The 22,886-nt window shown below is 38.4% G+C and overlaps 1 protein-coding gene across 1 annotated transcript in view; it reads left to right on the forward strand.

Annotated features, from left to right (window-relative positions):
• LOC306887638 (semaphorin-6D-like) overlaps positions 1–8,194 on the forward strand; it is a 143,846-nt gene extending 135,652 nt beyond the window's left edge. Inside the window, exon 21 of the mRNA XM_079445548.1 lies at positions 4,240–8,194. Within this exon, the coding sequence (XP_079301674.1) occupies positions 4,240–5,516 (1,277 nt within the window). The 3' untranslated portion in view covers positions 5,517–8,194. The remainder of the gene's footprint in view (positions 1–4,239) is intronic.
• The last annotated feature ends 14,692 nt before the right edge of the window (positions 8,195–22,886 follow it).

Consider the following 22,886-nt stretch of genomic DNA (forward strand, 5'->3'; position numbering starts at 1 on the left):
GAGTCAGTGAGGAGTTATTGGATTTTTGACAGAGGCCTATACAATTCACAGCAGGAGAAAGCGAAAGCACCTCCCTCTCCTCTCTTCCCCACCCGCTCTCATACTTTCAGTACTACCATGTTGATTTTCATTCTTTCTTTATTATTGTTTGTATTTTTACTATGTACTTATTTTACATACATGTATATATTTCTTTTACTTTCTTTCATTTTTTCCTAATATGTTTGTTTTTATTTTTGTGCATTTTCTTTTATGTGTGTATATTTAATTCATCTGTATTATTAAATATTTTCAATTACATTTTTTTTTGTTTTTTTTCTTTCACACTTCCTCCTTTTTTCAAAAATTCTATGTCCTCTATCCTTCTGCTTGCTTTCTTTTTTTATTCTCTGTTTGATTGTCTTTTGGCAAAGTTAGGTCTGTATTATGCCTGTCCCTGTTCTTCACATATTTATGCTATATTTAGCCTCTGTTCTGCCAAGATTCTTTAAAAGGGAGCTAAGCCGACAGCCAAAAACTCTTCTATAGTTTTTTTTTTTTTTTTTTTTTAACACTGATGATCATCTTGTTTGCATGGCCCTGAAAATAAGTGATTATTACAAAGTCAACTAGATATATATTTAAAGCAGTGGGGATTTCTTTAAGACTGCAAGGGAAGCTCAGCTTCCCCTATAATGTCAAAAAATTAATGGTCAAACATATACTGTTGTGTTAACATTTTATTGATTAAAAATGCGTTAGAACACGTTCATCTCGAACACGAGTTCGTTCAGAATCAGCTACATATAGCAGGTGACTCTATTTCCTTCTCATATATTCCCGTAGCATCAGTGTATTTGCCTGTTGAAGCCCAGCGTCCATTGACTTCTATGGGGCTGCTTTGAACAGTTTTTTTCAGTGCTTTGAAACTAGACGCTCATTGGATAAATGCTGCGATTATGTCCCGCCCCCGGACGCTCAGCGTCTCTGGGGGTGAATGGAGGAGTGGGCGGGGCTGGACTCCGGGCTTCTGCGTGATGATTGGAGGGTTTGTCGAAAGACTGCATCTCCTTTTGATTGACAGCGATTGTGTCCTATAAGAAGTCGCTGATGCTGAAGAAATTCGAGCCAGTGTTGCCAATTTAGCGACTTTTCAGACCACCCTAGCGACTTTTCAGACCACCCTAGCGACCTTTTCCCCCAAAAGTGACTAGCGACAAATCTAGCGACTTCTTTGACAAACCTTAGCGAGTCTCTGTGATCGCTGGTACTGCCGCAACGGCGCGAGGTCAGCGCGCACGCACCTCTTTCTCTGTTCAGTGAGCGGCTAAGAGGAGCAGCGCGTTCAGTTCAAATAGATATTACGTTGCTTCTCTAATTTTACATGCAAATATAGCCGAAATCACAGCACAGGAATTGTCTTGTCTTATCTTGTGTGTATTATTTGATTTCATCAGACGACGGCTCGATTATAAATTAGGATTTTTGTGCAGACTAACTTCTTGGGAGGGAGAGCTGGTTATGTATTCTTAAAGGGCTGTGTTTCAGTCACTATTTCATATTTATCCCGTTGACTGGCCACATAAACAGTAAAATATATAAAGGAAAACAGTTTTATTGAGAATTTGGCTGCATTAAAATACAGTATGAGCACAGAGAGACAAACAAATGTAAAAGGCAATATGACGCGATGACGTCATGAATATGCTAATTAGTGCATGACGTCATCAGCTACTTTCCATCGAAAGAAGTTGGCAACACTGATTCGAGCTCAGTCCCATAGTGGACTTTGCAAGTGTAGTCAAAAGACAAACTGCTGCAACCTATTTCTTGATATTTGCTTGGCGAAATTGCTGGCCAATTTTCATTATACATTTCACACAATTATACACCACATTCCTTGTTTCAGTTTAACCTAATTCCCACATTTCCTCCGTCGAGTTTAATGTTTTTTTAGATCGTTTGTTCATTCATTCATTCATACAGTAGGCCAGGCGGTGAACTAGCCAGCTAGCAAACTGCACACGATGGCAGAATTTACGTATAAATAAATGGACAATTTTTATGATGTAGGCCGAAAATGAGCTTCCCCTCTTTGAAAGACCAGCAGCCGCCACTGATTTAAAGTAGCACTTTATCTATGTATTTATTAATTTATTTTCAGTTTTTGTGTCAGTGAAAACTCTACTATTCCACTGTTAGCTTGAATATAAACTGTAGTGCTATAAAGTGTTAGCATATATTTAGCCTGGTATTTTATTTTGATACTGAGTCAATATTAAGATTTGATATCTAACTTGTGCTTTAAAAAAAAATACCTTTGGAAGTATTAGTGTACTGTACAAAAAGCTATTGAGTTATGAAAGAGGACTACAAACCTGTTGTGACACAAAGTGTGTGTTTGTGAGTCACTCATCGCGTAGCATATGCCGGCCCTCAGTGCTTCCCAGGGGCCAAAGACCTCAGTTTACAGACCAGCAGAAAGCAGACGAATGAGTCAGAGGAAGATAAAGGTCCCTTCTATTATTCATAACATCTTCCGGTATATTTGCATTTGTTATAGCTTGCAAGAAAATGAGGCAAACTCTGGCAGGTGTATTAGAAAATTGATTCTGTTGTATGCAAACATTAAACATGTCAGTTATGATGCCTCATAAACGCCATCTTATTAAAAGAACAACAGCAAAACAGTTACATGTTTCCAGTAACTATTCTATGAGACATGGAGATGTATGCGCACTAGGCTACTCTTTTAGAAGTTTACTTAGCTATAACTCATTCTGGTTTGCATCTATAAACAGTTAGGCAGACACATTTTTAAAGGAGAGAATTGAGTTGGCGGGAAGCTTTCCTCATGCTATAGCTAGCAAAGCACAGTTGCTGCTCTGCTAATGTGTTTGTATTGAAGCCTGAAGGAAGATTATCCTTGTTTTTCTCACAAAGTTATGCATTCATAGTTGTATTTTTGCTTGCAGCTGCTAGAAAAAGCACAATAGCATCTCTCACTCTCTCCCTAACTCTAACTCACTAACGGTGGTCCACCCACTCTGTTCTTGCCATTGCTGTTCGCTGACGTGAGCATCAGTGAGACTTTGTTGACCTTGCCAAAAATCTTAAGCAGCTAATAACATCTTTTAAGCTATCTTTAGTTTTGGCTCTCTACAGTGTGCAACAAATGTTGCCCTTTAGACATTTTCATTTGATAACATAAAGGTGTAATAAATAGATATTTGAAACTTTTTCCAAGAATATCTTATTATTTTAAAATAGGGCTCAAAATAAGAATTTATTTAGCTATTCTTTTTTCTAGCTTTAACTTTACTAGCTTCATTGGTTATCTAGATGTTATGGATTATTTGTTCATTTATTTTCATCTTTGTATCCATCTATCTATCTTGCTTTCTTTCACCTCTCTTCACTTTCATGGCTGTGATGTGTATAAATAAAACATTGGCTGCTTTTACAAAAGTAGGACAAGCCATTTTACATGTCCCGCCCAAATTTCCAGTTCCAATACATTAACACTGTAAAGGAATCTGTGCTCGTCAAGTGATTTCATGGGGTCTTTGTTGGACTAAAATTAATCAAGACATAACATTTAGTTTCTAAGCTGACACTTTTTTACCAAAGCAGCTTACAGCTCTGTGTAAAATACCTCTACCTCTAACAGCAAATTTCCCATTTACTGGCTCTCTTATAAATAAAAAATAAACAGAAAGAAGAACAGAAAAATGAGAAAAACAAGGAAAGGCTGACTGCGCAGATGGCAGTGGGAGTTACTAATTATCTGAGCATGCACATGTTAGCGAAATCACCTCTACCCTCAGCTCATTAAGACCGTAAGGTGGTCTGTGCATTCATTTTAATTTGCAGTCACTGAAAACATCCCCATATCATTTTCGCACCACCTTAACACCATATGCAGCTCAGTGTAGAACAGCACAATCAGCTGTGAGTCAAGCACATAGCACTGCTGCTCTTGAGACTGTGGCTAATGAGAGAACCACTTAGCTCCCTACAAGACCATTAGCAATTGTTCTTGAGGCTCTAGCGCTATTTGATGTTGAACCAATGAGCATTTGCAGATTGATTCAGAACGACCCGCTCAGCCAGCGCTCTGCTTTGTTTGTCAGCAGTTTCTAACCTGAATAGAAGTCTGCTAAGAACTCTACAGACTCTCACACTGTTAAAATCTTAGCTAACTGGCACCTCACAGTGTCTTTACAGTGCACTCATTTCGCTCTCTTCCCCTCTCTGCAGGTGTTCGCCGACCCCCTGAGGTAGATAAGTCCAACCACAGTGTTCACTACACTCTGCTCATTGCGTGTGTCCTGGTGGCGTTTGTACTGGGAGCTTTCCTCTCCGGATTCCTCGTTTCCTGTTACTGCAATCACAACGTGAACAAGACCAAAAGGCTGTCGAAAGATCCAGAAGCACCAATCCCACATGCTCTATCCCTGCGCAGCCTGGCCAAGCTAAACGGCTTTCTGGAGAGCCAAAACAAAGACGAGAAGCTGGAGGTATCTTCACCCAAACTCTACAACTCTTTCTTTGCAACTGGAAAAGAGCAGGCGCATCGCAGGAATGCCCATCATGCTGCCATGACAGAACTCATTCACCCACATCATCACCACTCTGCAGAGCTCTCCGGCCTTCCCACACCTGATTCGACGCCAGAGCTCCCAATCAAGAGTATGAAGGCCTTCAAGAACCAATGGGAGAAGAATCAAAACTGCAATAACGCTAAAGAACCCAAGTCCCATAACATGGGAGCATCACGGCCGACCACTGGAATGCAGCATCAGATTTTCCCATTCTCCCAAGGACTGACCAACGGACAAGTACTAGGTAGCTTAGCACACATGGAGGAACGCAAAGTCCACAATGTGGAGCGTGTGGCGAGCCACCCATATCACTGCTACCCACACAAGATTGTGGATGTCACCTCGCTCGACGAGCTTCTGAAACACATCCACGAAATGAATGTGGCTACAGGCAAGAGTCCCACTGTCCTCACCTCATCCATGTCAGCCAACGCCGGTCAGATGGCGTTCGCAAACCGCGTACAGCCACAGATCCCGGAAACGGAGTCTGCACCATACTACAGTTCCTCCACACTTCCTAGGGACAGTCTTACTCGCCGCATGGACGTCCCACCAGAGATTCCTCCCCATCATCAATCTACTCTAGAGAGAGTGTCCCGTCACCCATCTCAACGCCACTCTTTGATAACCACTCCCAAGATGCCCAGCGGGGGCGTGGTGCCACGGCAGCACAGCTTCAACCAGCGCAGCGCCCATCAGCCCCTCCTGCTCTCTCGAATGAACTCTAACGGCAGCAATTCGGGTTGCGATGTGCGGCACCCACTCATCCCTAATGGATACCTAACTCGCCAACATAGCTACAGCGAGCAGCCAGAAGTCCACCGTGGAGCTATTGTCCGTCGGACAGCCTCGCTCAAGCCCGACGTCCCGCCCAAACCACTGTTCATCCCTGCTAGCTCGCCTGTCAACCAGGGAGGGAAGTTCAACTACTGAATGATGGAGAAGAAAAGCCTGTGGTTTTTCGTAAAATGCTACTCAACCTCTCAGAACTGATTGTGGTCATGAACAATTAAAAGACTGGATGAAAAACTTGCCTTTATGGGAAAAAAAATCCTCTGGCGATTGGCTGCCAGTGTTGTCGACTTTACATTTAAACTATGGCTTGTTTTTCTCTGTTTCATGAATATATTTGTACCATATTGGTATTGCTCAGCTATTGGACATTAGGAGAGGAGTTACAGGAGCCCACCTAGATTTAGGCTGCCACAGTGATAAGTGAGTGGCTTTACGGTGTTACTTTGGAATGTCTAGACAGGTGTCACTGATCCAAAACTCTGGACCTGAACTTTTATCCGAACAAGTGTACACACCTTGTTTGATATTCTGATCTTTCTTTCTTTGGCTTAACTATTCTGTTGATGTAGAGTTGATGAACTGTGCTGATTCCAATTAGAAATGTGTATATATGCATGTGTGTGTGCGTGTGTGTGTGTGTGTGTGTGTGTGTATATATATAAAAAAATATATATGTATGTGTGTGTACATATACATACCCAGTGTATGTATCTAGATTACTGAAATGGTTTAGCCCCCTCACGTTCCTTCGCCTTATTTTGAAAGCAGTTGTGCTGTTGAAATGCCCACACAACTTGAAGTGATCTCTGTAAAATCCATAAGCAATAATCTCCACCCCATCCTGTCCACTCCAGTGTAATGCAGTTACAACAACTCAAACTCAAAGTTCAAATTCAGTTGATTAAACATGGCTAGAGAAACAGTTACATCTGAACGCTCGGGCCCAAGTGAGGTGAATCAGTCTTAGTGTTGTAAAAGAGATGTATGTATATACCTAAGAAGAATGTATTCTGTCTATACGCTGCAGAATCAGTGTGAGGTGCTCCAGTATTTACCCTTTGTCTCCTCTGTTAAAATAATTTAATTGGTAAAAGTGAATCCAATTTTTTAATCTCTTACAGTAGAAACATCAAACACTGTGTCCTATCCAGGCGTGATAAACCAATAAAACTCTTCTATGTAAATCTCTTCTATGTAAATCATAAGTTTTTGTCTTAAACCATCCGTGATCCCTTTATGTGTTCTATTATATATAGCCCCGCCCAGAGTGAAATCTGATTGGTCTAAACTTCTGCTCCATAAACATCATTGGCTCTGCCATGAAGCAGTCTGACACACTGAAACAGGTCGCACCTGGATAGGACACGGCATAAGAGTCCAGAACGAAAAGATTTCTTTCTTTTGTCCAGAGTTATTCCTATATTATGTTAAAATGTATCGATATTAACACTAAAGTTGTTTTGTGTAAATATATGAACAATAACTAGCCAAATTTTAATTGTTTGTGTAAATTTGTGCCTTATTTAATGTGTTAATGAGGGGAGGGTGGTGGCAGAGTGGGAGAGGGGACATAAGAAAAGGGCAGAGAGGCCATCATTTATCTTTTTATTTTTAATATTTGTAATTTTTTTATGCTTGGTTGTCTGTATGTCATAACTGTTGTAGATATACATTTCTAGATACTTTTGATATCCCCAGGCTGTGTGACGCTTTTGCATTTTGGAACAGCATCTACATAGTTTTCCCTCCAAAGAGACATCTATCTGTCTGTCTATCTATCTATCGTTATATCGTTCTGTCTAGCTATCGTTCTATCTATTATTCTATCATTCTTTCTATTGCCCTATCCATCACTCTGTGTCCTATCTATTGCTCCATGTATTTCTTTGTCTATCTATCGGTCTATCTAGCCATCCTGTCTATTGTTCTCTGTTTTATCTCTTTTTTGCTTGTTTTCATGTTGAACTCAGCATTAGTTTAAGAAACCTATGTCTTCACTGACAGGTTTGTTCTGAAATGTATGAAGTAAGATGTAAGATACGTGAACTTCTAAACTGCAGCGTATCTTCAGATCTTCTGTTTAATGGCGAGAGCAAGACTTCTTAGGCTTTGCACTCTGTTTGGAGGAGAGACTTCTGCGCGTGTGTGTGTGTGTGTGCGTGCGTGTGTGTGTGTGTGCTTCACGAGGAGACCATATCAGTTGGCTGTAGTTCAAACACATACCTCCCTTTGCTTTTCCCCAGTACTTCAGTCTGGCAGAGTAACTCAGAACAGTTCCTCTGCTCAAAGTCATCTTCTTCAGTCTGTCTTAAGACTCTATGATGTGTTGGCTTTTGCATAAATTTTTGGTGCTGGTCTGAGGTATAGTTTTTATCATGTACACTTGAATGAACCTTTTAAATTGGCTGCCTGTAACTGTGTGCTCTGTTGCCCCTCACAAAACCAAATGCAGTGTCACATTTTAATAGACTGCTACCACATCATATGCATCCCAGGTGGAAAATGGACTGAGGGTTGAATCCCTGCATCGTCCTCGACGGAAATCCAGAATGAGGATACGGAGTAGAAAGAGACTGGTGTAGTTTCTTTGCATTTCTATAGATATTATGATGGAAAGGGAACTGCGTGTGTCTGTTTTATCTGCTTTAACCACTGAGGTTTCTGTTATTGCACAGTGTAAATACAGTCCTGGAGTTTCCCAGGATTGAGTGCTCTGTTATGATTACTATTGGGCAAAGCCCTATGGATTCTCCACCTCTGCTTTTATGGAATACTGTTGTATTTTCCTTATAACAGAAATAAATGAAAGATCATAACATGCATATCGTTTTACTGATTGATCATTTTGCAAAGTTTGCATGCTTTCCTCTTTATCTGACACTTTTCAGATGGTTTATGCATGTTTTGCAGCAGCAAAAAAAAACATTTGGTTGTAGTCAAGGCTCCCATGATGAAAAATACAGCTGATTCTGGTGTTGTTGGCCAACCGCAGCTGCACTACAAGGATGCAATGGATGATGTTTACCGTACTGCTCAAGGGCCAAAAATGACTTAGCCAATTAGTTCCTCTGGGCCCTTAAATTGAAGGTGAATATATATATTAAAAGTGACGTCTATGGCTCTCTAGCCAAATCAGGAGTGCGGGGAATTTATGCTTTTACTTTGGTTACAGACTTAGCACTGTTCTACAATACAATTAGTGGAAAAAGGTAAAGATACGGGTTCTGTTAGGTGTGGTAGAGAGGTCAGGGGGTCAGTTATAACCGCTAAAATGTCGTCTGCATAGAGTAATAACTTATGTTCTTTATCACCGGCTTTCACTCCTCTAATCCCAGAGTGTGCTCGAATAATAATCGCCAGTATTTCCAAAAAAATAATAAACAAAAGTGGACTTAATGAACACCCCGGACGTGTCCCTCTTGAGAGGTTAAAAAAAGGGGATACTACTCCATTTGTTATCACTGCAGCCTTGGGTCCTTTATATAGTATTTGAACCCATGAAATAAAGTTTTGCCCAAAGCCAAAATGTGACAAGGTAGAGAATAAAAATTGCCACTCTACCTTGTCAAAGGCTTTCTCCACGTCAAGAGAAATGGCTGTTATTGGAGTGTTTTTGGATTGGCATGTTGAAATTAGGTGAAACAACAATCTTACATTGTCAGATGAAGCTCTATTGTTCATGAATCCAACTTGGTTAGGATGAATAATGTTTGGTAACACCTTTTGCAGGCGATTGGCTAAGATTTTTGTCAGAATTTTCAAATCAACATTTAATAAGCTAATAGGTCTGAAGTTTGAGGGGTCTGTAACATCTCTACCTATTTTAGGAATTAAAGAAATATAGGCCTCGTTAAAAGTTGGGGGTGCTTGCCGTTTCCTAAACATTTCTTGATATACCTCATTAAGTATTGGAGCTATGATCTCTACAAATTCCTTATAGTACTCCGCAGGCAAGCCGTCGGTACCCGGTGATTTCCCATTTTTCATTGATGAAATTACTTCTTTTATCTCGCTTACTGAAATAGGAAATTCCATCTCCGCTACCTGATCTGGCTGCAAGCTCGGCACTTCAACGTTTGCGAGAAAATCTTTAATCTCATTTTGAACCGAAGTAGTATGTGTTGTAGACGTATAAAGCTTTTCATAATATTGCTGAAAAACTGTATTTATGTCTTTGGACGCAAAAATTTGCAAAAAAAACACACCTAATGGATGTCATACAATCTTTCTCAAAATTGTCTGGTTATACAGTCAATTGGAATAAATCTGAAGCTACCCCCCTCTCCAATTCATGTTTACCAGTTATGGTAGAAGAGTTTAAATTTAAGTGGGTCCCTAAGGGAATGAAATATTTAGGAATAAAACTGTCCCGGAACATGGAAGAAATAATAACACTTAATTTAGACCCGTTATTTCAGAAGTTTAAAACTAATCTGGAGAAGTGGGAAAAAATTAGACTTACTCTTTGGGGAAAAATTAGTATTATTAAGATGGTTATAGCCCCCCAGTTTAATTATATATTAATGATGCTTCCGATTAAAGTACCATCTTTTTTCAAGAAATTTGACAGTTTAATGAAACATTTTTTGTGGGATGGGAAAAGGGCAAGGATAACTCTAAACAAGCTGATTGCCCCTAAAGAAAAAGGAGGGCTGGGTTTTCCTGACTAGATTATATCATTTGTCATTTGTTCTGGCAAAAATAGCTAAATATTGGAATCAGGAAAAGGATAAAACTGACTGGATGAATGTTGAATATAAAATATGTGCACCTTTCAATCCCATTGAAGTATTCTCACAGTCCACTTTTAATGCTACAAATCCTGTCCTCATTCATACTAGAGATGTTTGGGTTAGAATTCATAAAACATTTAAATTATCTCACTATTTACAGAAATATTCTTCATTATGGCATAACCCGGCAATTCGTATTGGTAAAAAGATGATTTATTGGAAGTATTGGCACCAGCAAGGTATAAGCATTATTGATGATTTGTATGAAAACGGTGTGTTAAGGTCTTATGAGAATTTAAAGAAGCGTTATAATCTTTCAGGAAAGGAAAACTTCTGGAAGTTTTTACAGCTACGTAATTGTATACTGTCTAAAGTTGGCCTCATGGTTGACAACCCTATTTCAAGATATTTAAAAAAAATACAAGAATCTCATAAATCTTCACAATTATATAAAATGGTAAGCTCCTATAGGAGTAGTGATCTGGGAAATTTAAAGACCATTTGGCAGAGAGATATTGGTGAAGAAATTGATCCAGAGACTTGGTCCAGTATTTTGGCAGGGTGTGGTAAATATATAAAGGAAGCAAGGGGAAAATTCACTCAATATAAGATTCTCCACAGATACTACCACACTCCGGTAAGACTTTACAGGATGAAACTGATGAAGGACAATTTGTGCTGGAAATGCCAGATGGAAACTGGTACCTTTTTACATTGTATCTGGGAGTGTAGCCTAGTTAAACCATTCTGGAAACAAGTTATAGATATTATAAGTTGTTGGTATGGCTCTACAATATCTCTAACACCCCAACTGTGTTTACTAGGTGATAAATCTCAATTACCAAATGTCTCTAAGCGGGTACTTTCTGTTGTGATGGTATGTATTACAATGGCTAGTAGGATTATTCTAAGACACTGGAAGACTGTGAAAGCCCCAGAACTGAAAGATTGGACGAGTGCAATGATTGAAATTGCTTCTTACGAATCCATGCTCAACAGAGTAAATGGGGTGAAAGAGGATGGGTTGTCTCCCTGGGAAGAGTTCTGGACATATGTTACAGTAACAACTCAGAATGAATAGATTTATATTTGGCAGTAGGTTTTGTATTGTACTTTTTTTTTTTTACTGTTCCAACCTTGCCTGTAGAAATTTGTAACCCTGTATTATTATTATTATTATTGTTATGTTGTACTCTTGTTACCCATTTACCTTCCGAAAAGCAATAAAAAAACTTGAATTATAAAAAAAAGATACGGGTTCTGCTTCTCCACATGAATACACACATGCCTGTTTCACACATGAAAATCCTATACAAGCAAGATGAGCTTTACATTTCAGTCTGTACCTCTCTTTCAAATTGTAGATTTTTACCATTTCGCTACTGCTTTCTCAATAGGTCTTTCATGAATAGATTCGAGCTCCACTCAGAGAGAAAATAAAGAGCCATGATCTTGATCCATGAGATGGTGAACCTTGTTTAAATGGTTCTGGTTCTCTGTTCTTGCTCAAAAGATTAATTTCTGCTGTCTTCCCCGTTCAAATGTTCTGCTGGCTACAGATCTAACGGAAGTTCTGAAGACGAACGGCACAGAATGAACTTTCACTGTAAATGTTATTTGCTCTGTTGTAGCTTCTTTGTCTTCTCATTGATTCAGCTCCACAGTGCCACATATTGGTAACATTGCTTATATTTGCTTTAAATCATTCCTGTCTCTGTAAAAGATTAATGAAAGCTCACCAGAATCATTGTTTTCACTGAGCTTCTTCAGGTCTGCAGGTTGTCTGGCAGGTGGAGCCGAAGTCTCAGTTATTACCCACAGTTCTTAGTTCAGTACTCATCAGATGTCATCAAGAGAGCTACTACCTGATATCACCCCCATGAGAACCATCACATTCACGTCTCCTGGTTCTCCCTCCATTTTATTTAGCTCTCTTTTGCTTTCACTAGTTGGCTGTGTTTCTCTGGCTGGTTGTCAGCGCTCTGAGAGCGAGAGGGCATTAGAGAGATGTATTCTGGGAGATGGAATGAACGGTTTTCATCTTAGAACTGTCAAGAGCAGCCCAACCTTTCTGTAGATAAAATTGCATGCATTTTGTTGTTCGATATACAGAATTTCATCATCGCTGGTGGAGAACAGCTATGGTATATAGTCTGTTCATTGGATCCGAAGTAAAAGGGGACCCACAAAAATGTCATCCTGGGCCCCGTGAATTTTAGCAATGACCCTGAACCTGCTCAACATCTGCTGCTCACTCAACCCACAAAGGTTTTTGTGAAAATGCTGTGGTGGTTTGTAGTCATATATTCGGCTGCATGAGTTTGTTTGTCAGCATATGGTCTGTATTTTTTGTTTTTTTGTTTCACATTAGCACAGCTGAAAGGATATATACAGAACATTGCATGACAATAGACACTGCTGACATAGCAACATGCTACACTGCTGACTACATATGTTTGTGTGACTGTGTGTGTACTCATAGACTTATATGATATGGGGTACTATGTAGCTGTTGATGGATAACATTATTTTGTCCCTTTTTGGAGTGCTGAGGTTTTTCTTATTTTGATCACTGTTGTTATCAGTGTCAGAAATTAAATATACCAGTACGTGCCAGGTGTATTGTTTGTTATGAGGTCTTTTTTTCTAACCGTATATAAAATCTGATGTCTAATACAAAAATAAATTCCCGAACATAATTTCTCAGTTTAAATAATTGGATTGAGAATGTATTACCTCTTACCTGTAAAATTAACTCAATATCAACAGATATTTTGTGATATTATATATGCCTACACCAGAAAAGAGCTTAAATATAACAGCTAATATTGAATCTAAAAATAAAATTTGAAATTCAAAACATTTTTTGCATTACTTTTCTTGTTACTTTCCACTGGCATTATTGCTTCATTTCTAACTTTGGTATCTTAATTTAAGGCATCACCAGTAAATCCCTGCTATGGTTAGAAACATTCTCATTTGCTTTCATGTCTCTCTTGTAAGGAGTTTTTTCCCCTTCTCTTTCTCTGTATGCTCTCTTTTGCTGTTGTGTCTTTTTCTCGTATCGGTGAGATCATCTTGAAGGATTTAGCTGATAGTCATGGTTATGATATTGCTGCCGTGTTTGGCATAATATGACGCTACACTCCTTCATTTGCATTATTTTTATTACAAAGAGATGGATGGTTCTGATATTAAAAATTCCTCCCATTTATTGTTTGTTGTTATAGTTTTCTACTGAGAATGTGGGTTGTATCATTCATGTTGATACATGGTGTTTACTGTAAATGAAGAACATTAAAAATACTCCTTGTGCTTTATGAAACTGAACTTGCTATTTTAGTCAAGCAACATATTATTGCTGAGGCCTTCCACATAGACTGATATCAGATATTAAGTATTTGTGTTTCTCCAGACTGAGCTGTAGTTAAAACAATAATGTTCACCTTCAGTTATAAATGGTTATCAGTTTATACATCACTGTACAACATTGAATATACAGCACTGAATCACTATGTAACATTGACAGCTAGCAGTTCAACTGGGTACTGCAGTCCAAATTCAAAATACTGGAAAGACTTGTTTCTCCCACCCCTCCTCCTCAGATTTGATGCTCACACGGGTTGCCAGATTGAGGACACGCAACCGAAATGAAAGGAAAACAAGGAAAGGAAAGTACCCATACTCGGAATTTGTGCTCTGCATTTAACCCATCCAAGTGCACACACACAGCAGTGAGTAGTGAACAAACACAAACCCACCATGAACACACACCCGGAGCAGTGGGCTAGTTTATGCTGCGGCGTTCAGGGAGCAGTTGGGGCTTTGGTGCCTTGCTCAAGGGTCTCACTAGTCTTAGTATTGAGTGTGGAGAGAGCACTGGACATTTACTCCATCTACAATCCCTGCCGGAACGGAAACTCAAACCTGCGAACTTTGGGTTACAAGTCTGACTCTCTATCCATTAGGCTACGACTGCCCTGTAAAGTGTAATTGACTGTGTTGAGTGCAATTGACCCTTCACAGGGAGTTTGATTGACAGGCAGCCTGACCAATCATAACGCGGAATCTGCCATTTTTGTCCGATAAACGAATCAGATCAAGGTATCAAACCAAGATAGCTTCTGATTAGGGCTGTATACCTTGGAGAACCTGGCGATACGATACATACCTCGATACACAGGTCACGATTCGATACGTACCTCGATACAGAGCTGTCTCGATACGATTTGATACAATGTGACACGATTCGATACGATTCAATAAAAATACATGGGCCAGAGCCAATTAGTTAATGCTGAACACATTTACTCAACAAACAGAACTCTGCATTTTTCTTCAATTTATTGAAGACAAAAGTCCATTATAACAAGTGCATTTTGCTTAAATATTTGCAACTTTAAGTGCTCTGATTAATTGTACACAAATTGTATTAATCTGGAAATTACCACAAGTCAACATTTAACTTTCCAAGGGTACAGTCTGAGCTCACACAAGCACAAAATCATCTTCTTATTATTCTTAACTTCTTATTAAATCTTCTTATAATTCTTTTTTGTGACACCATGTACTGCCATAACATATTTCACTATGAAATCACTTAAATGCTACATCTTGCTTTAACATTTTCCATGAGTTTTTTGAAACTCGCGGGCGCCGCTGCGCCCCCTAATGGCTGGGCGGAGTATCGATACTAAGGGCTAGAATATCGATACTGTATCTTTTTTTATTATATCGGTATGTATCTAAGAATCGATATTTTGAGCACACCCCTACTTCTGATGTTCATTCATGTTTATTTCATTCAATAACTAGTAAAGACGAAGAGATGATTGGTTCATGTGCAGTTTTGAACTGAGGTGCTACAGTGATCTGTCACAACATATTAAAGGGCCACAATTTTATTTATTGTTTGAATTTCTTTTTTTTATTATTTTAAGGTGAGACTTTAGGCTGTTTCATACCTAAAATACCCTGCTCCATCTTGTCTGTCGATGCGTTGTCAGTTTCCTCTTTGCTCTGCAATGTATTTTTCCCTGCATGAGAACATGATGTGTGGCTTGACAGCGTAATGGCTTGTCGGACATAGCAACAGTAATGAAGGGGGCAGGTCCATAGATATGTATAGATGCCCTATTCGACTGCTCCAGATACGTTGACGCATCCGCCGTTTTGGAACAGTCAACTTGACGTCATTCACTATAATTATCAATGCGTATTCAATACAAGCTATAACTTGCTGTTATAGATGCACACAGTCAACACACTCAAAGATGCGCAGACTGTTCCAAAACTGGCAGATGGATTACTCTATTTGCTTTCATATTTCATGTGTAGAAAAATATTTCTCTCTTTTTTTATATATGGAAGGGCAAGAGATACGATTACATGATTGACAGGTCTAGATGAACCAGCTTTGACTCATAAACACTTGCGCTCGTGGAAGAAAATGGACGGTGCACGTCAGATCACATGATTCAGTGGAGAATTAATATGCTATTCTGTATAAACAACATGTGAGAGTAGTCTGTTCTTAAATACCAACAATAACAAGAACTCTGCATTCACTCTTCTACCTTGCGGAAAAAGTCCTCTACTTCGCCGTTTTTACGCTCGTGCTCAGTACAGTCTTCTGAGCTTTTAGCGCCACCGCGTTGACCTTTTGGGTAACAGTTGCTCTGGTCATGTGATGTAATGCTGAAATCTTATTGGACTGCCCGTGTTTTCGCTTTGCGAAACTCAAAAGATTCATCGGACTGGACGAAAAAAAAACATTTGCATTTCACAAACTTTAAAAAAAAATAATAAAATAAAACGCACATTCTGACACAGAACCCACATTTGACAAGACAGTCTTATCTTGGACCCGCCCTTAGTTAGTTGAGAGCTGTCCGCTTCCAGTGCAGCGGAAGACAACAATGTCTCCAATTAAGCGATTGAAATGTTTAGTTGTTGGATGTGATAATGAATAAAGCAGTCGTCATTTACTCCCGACATCTGAGTGGCGGAAGACACAGAGCATTAACGTTACTTTCATTTTAAAGGGAATGCACCGATCCCGAATCTACATAAATGCATCTACGAATCATTCGTGATCCAGCTTTATCTACAGAAGAAGTGAGTATAAGGGTTTTTAATGAATCTTTGCAAATCGCCTTACCTAATAATGTGCTAGTTAGCCAGTTTCGCTGAAGTTTAATATGCTCTATAGATATATATACCTAAATTCCTCATTATCGACTGTTTCTATGGACCACGATACGTAAGCCATCCGCCATTTTTGGAACGACTGCGAAACTTTGAGTGCACTGACTGTGTGCGTCTACAACAGCAAGTTATACGCTTGTATATTTTTCAATATTCATTGATTACTATGGTGAATGCGAGATGGCTGACGCATCAATATATCTGGGGCGGTCGAATAGGGAATCTACACATATCTATGGTCTGCTCGTCACTCCACGGAAGAGAGAGGTGGAGTCAGCAGAGCTCAGGAGTATGGAAGCAGAATAATGACAATAGTTTTTGAAACATAAAGCATGCTGAATTCCACAAATCGAAAAAAAAAAAAAGATGCATTGCAATTAACAGTGCTTGCATTTTAATGCCTTGTATTTCCAGGACTTGCATTTTTAGGTCCTGAAATTTAACATTTGTTTATTTAAGCTGTGAATATTTCAATTCAAAATATTTCACACACATTTTCATAATTAAAAATTCTATAATTCATATTCACCTTCCAGAATTCACTTACAAAATATTCAGTCTGTTTAAAAATACGATGTATGATATTCGACAGGCAAATTTCGGTCATTTTATTTCACTTTCCAAATTCGCTGAGATCAAAGGCGGATATCGCGATATTCTCACTCATGTGCTCTGCTGCTGATAAACGTTATACCCCTCCTACCACAGTCGAGCAGTTGCTCTCCACCGGTGATAACTGCGCTCGACTGCACAATCCGACAGCCGCCTCGCCGTCAAGAGAATAATAAATAATAACATTTTTAAATAAATAAATAAAAAGTGTCCGAGTTACGTCCGCCTTGTTCTGATGTCAGCAAGCCACTAAGCAACCGAAAGCAATATATGTCTTCCTCAGGTGTAATGTTATTTCTGTACTTCAGCGTTGGGTAAAAGAGCATTATAATCTCCTTTGTGTTAGAGAAAGCTGCTTATATGTAGGCTACGGGAAACAGCAAAGATGTTGAATTAAACGCACAATCAGCTTTTCCACGTTTATACTGGTCCCGATAATCAAAACTTCTACTTGGCGCTTGCTCCATTTCTGCTAAAATCAGTTTTTGTAAATTAATGGCTTGATCCACATATGTCCTTCATCAACAGCCGCTTGCGCCACCTGCCACCTGACATCAGCTGGAGATCATGCATCGGTGCTCTACTGCTATTCCTGCGGGTCCCGGATTTCTGCTGAATTTTGTGCTGAATTTTAACCACTGAATTTGTGACAGTGAATTTGGAAAGTGAAATAAAATAACCGAAATTTGCCTGTCGAATATTATACATCGTATTTTTAATACTAGAACCGCCAGAGGTCGCTGCATACCTAAAAGCGCCAGCGGGTAAATTTTACACACATGGCAACTGTTTTTATGTGGCTAAAGAACATATTATTTCATTGTATTATGCCACTGTCTTCACAAAGAAGTGTCTAGAGTCATGAAATGATTATGTCTAGTCGTCAACTATATTTTTACCCTGTTGTTTTATGTTCAAGACTTTAATGCAGCCTACACTAATCCATTATGGTCAGTAAGCTATAAAAAAAAGAGCCTGCTCTGACAAAGAAAATTAGAAGATTGTATTATAATATTACACCAACCAAATATTTACTATGTCATTAATCAATATATTAGGATAACCCATGTTATTTAAATTACTTATTATTTATTAATATGATTTACTTATTAATAGACAATAATGAGCAATAATAATTCACCACACTGTATAGGATGATGCTATGACAAATTCAAGCACACAGCTTCACCTAGGCCCAATTATTAATTTGTTTAGTTATATAATTTATCATTTGAATAAGAGAACAACACCAATAAACTTCGGGTAATCAAAAAAAAATTTTTTATTCATTACATCATAGATCGGATTCTTTATTTATTTTTTATTCAGTAAATGGCCAGACTAGAATAAATAGCAACACATTAGCGAACACTAAACGATATGGCAAGACAAAAATGAAATCATAAAACCAAAGTTTGACCAATTATGAGTAACCTTAAGTAAGGCTAAAACATCCAAATATGATGTCTGGATCACTGTCAGATGCTAAGCCGACCCAGACGCATAACTTAACCATCAGACTCTCCATCACTCATAGCATTTAGTGTTTCTAAATGCTATGGGGTGGTGATGGCGCAGTGGATAAGACACATGCCTTTGGTGTGAGAGACCCGGGTTCGAATCCACTGTGCGACACCAATGTGTCCCTGAGCAAGACACTTAACTCCTAGTTGCTCCAGAGGCGTGCGACCTCTGACATATATAGCAATTGTAAGTCGCTTTGGATAAAAGCGTCAGCTAAATGAATAAATGTAAATGTTTCTAATACCTACCTTCCATAAACCGCCTTCTTTTAGTCATTTTTACTTTATTTATGAAACTGATAACCGCTAAATCAGTGAGTGAAAGGCATTGCCTAGAAATCTATGATGTTAAAACATAAGCGGCAAGAAAATGACAGCGCGAAAATACATGCATTATATAGCGGGTAAATTTGACCCACGCAGGGCTTATAGGTATAAATGCTCAGTTTTCTTATCTGGTTTTATCTAATTAATTTTTAATAACATTGGATTGTAAATTACATAATTTTAGTAAAAGTCAATGACAGGGAGACTTGAATGTTTTGTTGGAAATCTGTTATGTACATTTGAAAAACAGCCACAGGTAAAATTTCCTCCTTGGCGCTTCTAGTGTTAAACAGACTGAATTAAAGTGAATTCTGGAAGGTGAATATGAATTATTAATGATGAAAATGTGTGAAATATTTTGAATTGAAATATTCACAGCTTAAATAAACAACTGTTAAATTTCAGGACCTAAAAATGCAAGTCCTGGAAATATTAGGCATTAAAATGCAAGCACTGTTAATTGCAATGCATCGGGGGTTTTTTCGATTTGTGGAATTCAGCATGCTTTGTTTCAAAAACTATTATCATTATTCTGCTTCCATTCAAGAGCATTTAAAGCAACATGGACTAGAACAGCGTGCTGAAAACAGAGCTGATTTTGACAGGGTAAAGGTGGTGTTTTTACACTACCATTGAGAAATTTTAACCAAAGTATGTTATATAGACTTTTCGTTAAGACCCTAAAGAATCATATTCAACTTGTGTAAAATGGGCATCCGATGACCCCTTTAAATATTAGCAAACATATGATGGTATTTTTATATTTTAGTACAGTCAACAAATTACAGTATCAATAAACCTACACACAAAATCCTTCATTCCGAAGGACCCTTTGAAGTGGCCAGTTTTTAGCACTTTGGCTTGGAATGAACCTTCCATATAGCGGCCATGATTGTTCTCACACTGAAGTGCCCTTCGGTAGCCAGTTTTCCCGTTTTGAACACAGGGTCTTTGAGTGATTCTCTGAATCATCTACTCAACCAATTTATTCAAAACATGAATTTATTCAGTAACAACAATAATATAATTTGCTGTCATATATTTGTACACTTATGGTTGAAGTGCACTGTACTCTAGAAGTGTAAAATGCACAGCACTGGTCTGTGTTCAAACTTATCTTTAATGTAACGGTGTAAGCATCTGTATCATTCCTGAGTGTTTTAGCATATTCTTGGTCTGGCTTCCCTCTCACAGAGACTTTTTACATGCAACAGCCCTTCAAACCACACAACATTTGGATACATTTATACGAACCATAAACTAAAGAGAACCACATGGCTCCATAAGTGTGCTAGGAGACAGACAGCCAGTGGACTGTGTCCTTCCGAATTGCAGTTACAATATGGTGTTATAAGACTCTCTGCACACTGCTGGCTGTTTGCCTCATTTATATTTTAATAGTTTGAGTCAAAAGAGTCATCACCTCTTCTACTTCATTCTGAATGAAGATAAATTACATATGCATCTGACAGAGTAAATAACCTCACGAGTGGACGTTCCCCAAAGATAAAGCACCACAGCATATTCTCTTCTTGTTGTCATGGCAACCTTGTCCCACTATAGAATTATGGACAAACATGGCTAAGGAAAGCCTTCTTAAAATCAACAAATGCTTTTCTTTGCCCTCTATAACACACTGGCATCTCTGCAGTGATGCTCAGGGATTCTGAGTTACTCTTTAAAAGCCAGATGGATCTCAACCAGAACTAAGGGATTCCAGGACTGAGTGACTAGAGGAGTTGCACAAGAAGAACATGTTCCTGAATCAACATTCTTTACTGGTCCTTTAACAACAAACCATAAGTCATAAGACAAGCCATAGCCATAACCTGTTCCTAACAGCAGAGGGAAATGATGGGTTGATATAAAAGTTGCTCTTAACTGTAAATCCGATTGACAAAGCCAACAAGAACGCTGAACCAGAAACCTAGCTGTATAAATCATGTTAAAATCAGAACATCAGTGATTCAGTAGGTCTAAAGCATGATATATGCTGATATGCATCTACATTTCAGTTACATTTCTGGGTTAAATTGTTGGTTATCATCCATTATTAGAAATGTTTTAATTAATCAGTATCAGTCAATCTTGGATATTTAATTATCATTCCTATTCCTCTAGATTTCCATCCTGTACATTATAACGTGAAACCTGAATTCACAATTGATATTAGATTTCAAAATTCACTATATAACAATTACTGTATTACAATTTACAAGAAAATATCTTTCTACTTCGAAATGTCATGTTTATTTCAGTGTGTTACTTGCTATTTTTTGTAATTATTTGTGATATTTACTAGCCATATTAGAGAGATTTTTTTTCAGTGCAGCATAAAATCTTAATACAAATAATTTATCAGTTATGACTCATAAGCCATGACATAAAAAATTATCATCTTAATTATTTTAATAATCGGAGCATCCCTGTTTGAAAGGCTCAAACTGTCCAAGTCAAAATTAGGTTTAGAGTTCAGCAAATACCATGACCTCTGTATAAAAACCATGATGTCTATGAGATGTCCTTACTAATATAGAGAAGCCAACACGTGTGTGTGTTGTGTGGGGAAGTCCCAGGCAGTAGTACAGTAACTGTTAGGTCAGTGGAGAATTATGTGCTATGTCTGGCATGTCCAGTATGCCAGACAGCCATGGCACACCCCCCATTACAGTCAGGACTGGTTTCATCCAGTTTTCTCTGGTGCCCTGATGCCTTTACTCAGCACTTTTACATAGAGACACAGTAACACACCTGCCTCTGCTTGTCACACACACATATATACTCTCCCTGACCATCTGACCCATGCTCACCATGTACACCCTGCATCTGTCCCCCAGAAGCTTGAATGATTCCCAGCCTAATTATCCTCATAAACTCAGCCCACACACACATATATACACATTCTTCATCTCTCTACCCACTCCTAATTAACCTACAAAGCATGACCCCCATCCCAACCAAAACACACACTTACAGCTTGCCGCAGACTGGCATCCGTCACAGCAACAGACAATCTAAACAACTTCTGCAGAACTCACGTACATTAGCAGCTGTCACAGGACATCTGTTCTGTCACCTGATGCCGGGGATTTTTTTAGGTTTAAGTAATACAAAGTTTTGGTCTTTTTCAAAGTCTTTATAACCTGAAACTTGAAAGTTAGGGCTGACACTAACAATTATTTTGGTAATCAAGTAAACGGCTGATTATTCTGACGATTAATCGAGTAATCAAATAATTATAATTTAAAAACAATGTGGTAATATAAATAGCCCTAAGCTAGCAATTGTCACATGTCTGTGTTGAGTTTCTGTTTTGACCTAGTTTTTGCCTGTGTCTTGTTAAGTTCATCGTTACCACCTGTTGTTTCATGAATTATCCCATTAGTCCCTGTGTTCTTAAGTCCTGAGTTCTCCCCAGTTCAGTTGCAAGTTATTGTTTGATGTTACGTATGTTGAGACTACCTGAGTTATTTCCTTCTATGCGTGTGGATTATGTTATTAAAAGACTTTATTTTGGATTCCCTGCTCTCCGCGAAGTTAATCCTACCAGAGACCGTGACAACAATAGCCTTTAAAATTATTTAAAATGCATATATTAGCAATGAGGCAATAATAACTGGTTCAAATAAAGTATCAAAAACAAGTAATTATATGGTTTTATTGAACAAAACTGAAAATACATAATGTATTATAAACAATAGAACTAATGTACATTGTGTTGTATCAAATCCCTGTAGAGGGCGCCACCGGCGACTGTTTTTAAACATTACTGCACAATCTAATCCTTGTTTAATATTGACTAAATGTCCACTTAATCTTTAATATTTGGCCATTTCATTACAACAGAAATGCTACAGCCACTGTAATTTCTTTAATATGTGAACATCAAAATGTGTAAACTCAGAGTGAGGGTTTGAACAATGGACAGTTAGTATACTGAGAAAGGTGTATTTTCCTGTGTTTGCTTTGGTTTATAAAAAATGTACTTTACAAATCTGATGAAGTGCCAAAGGTTGCATTCCCAATGAGAGTTATAATATGCAGAGATGGAGTTTGATAAGCTCCACACGTGTAAATGATAACTCTTTGTTTGGAGCAGCATTTAC

The sequence above is a fragment of the Barbus barbus genome (assembly GCF_936440315.1).
Source record: "Barbus barbus genome assembly, chromosome: 21".
NCBI classification, from domain to species: Eukaryota; Metazoa; Chordata; class Actinopteri; order Cypriniformes; family Cyprinidae; genus Barbus; species Barbus barbus.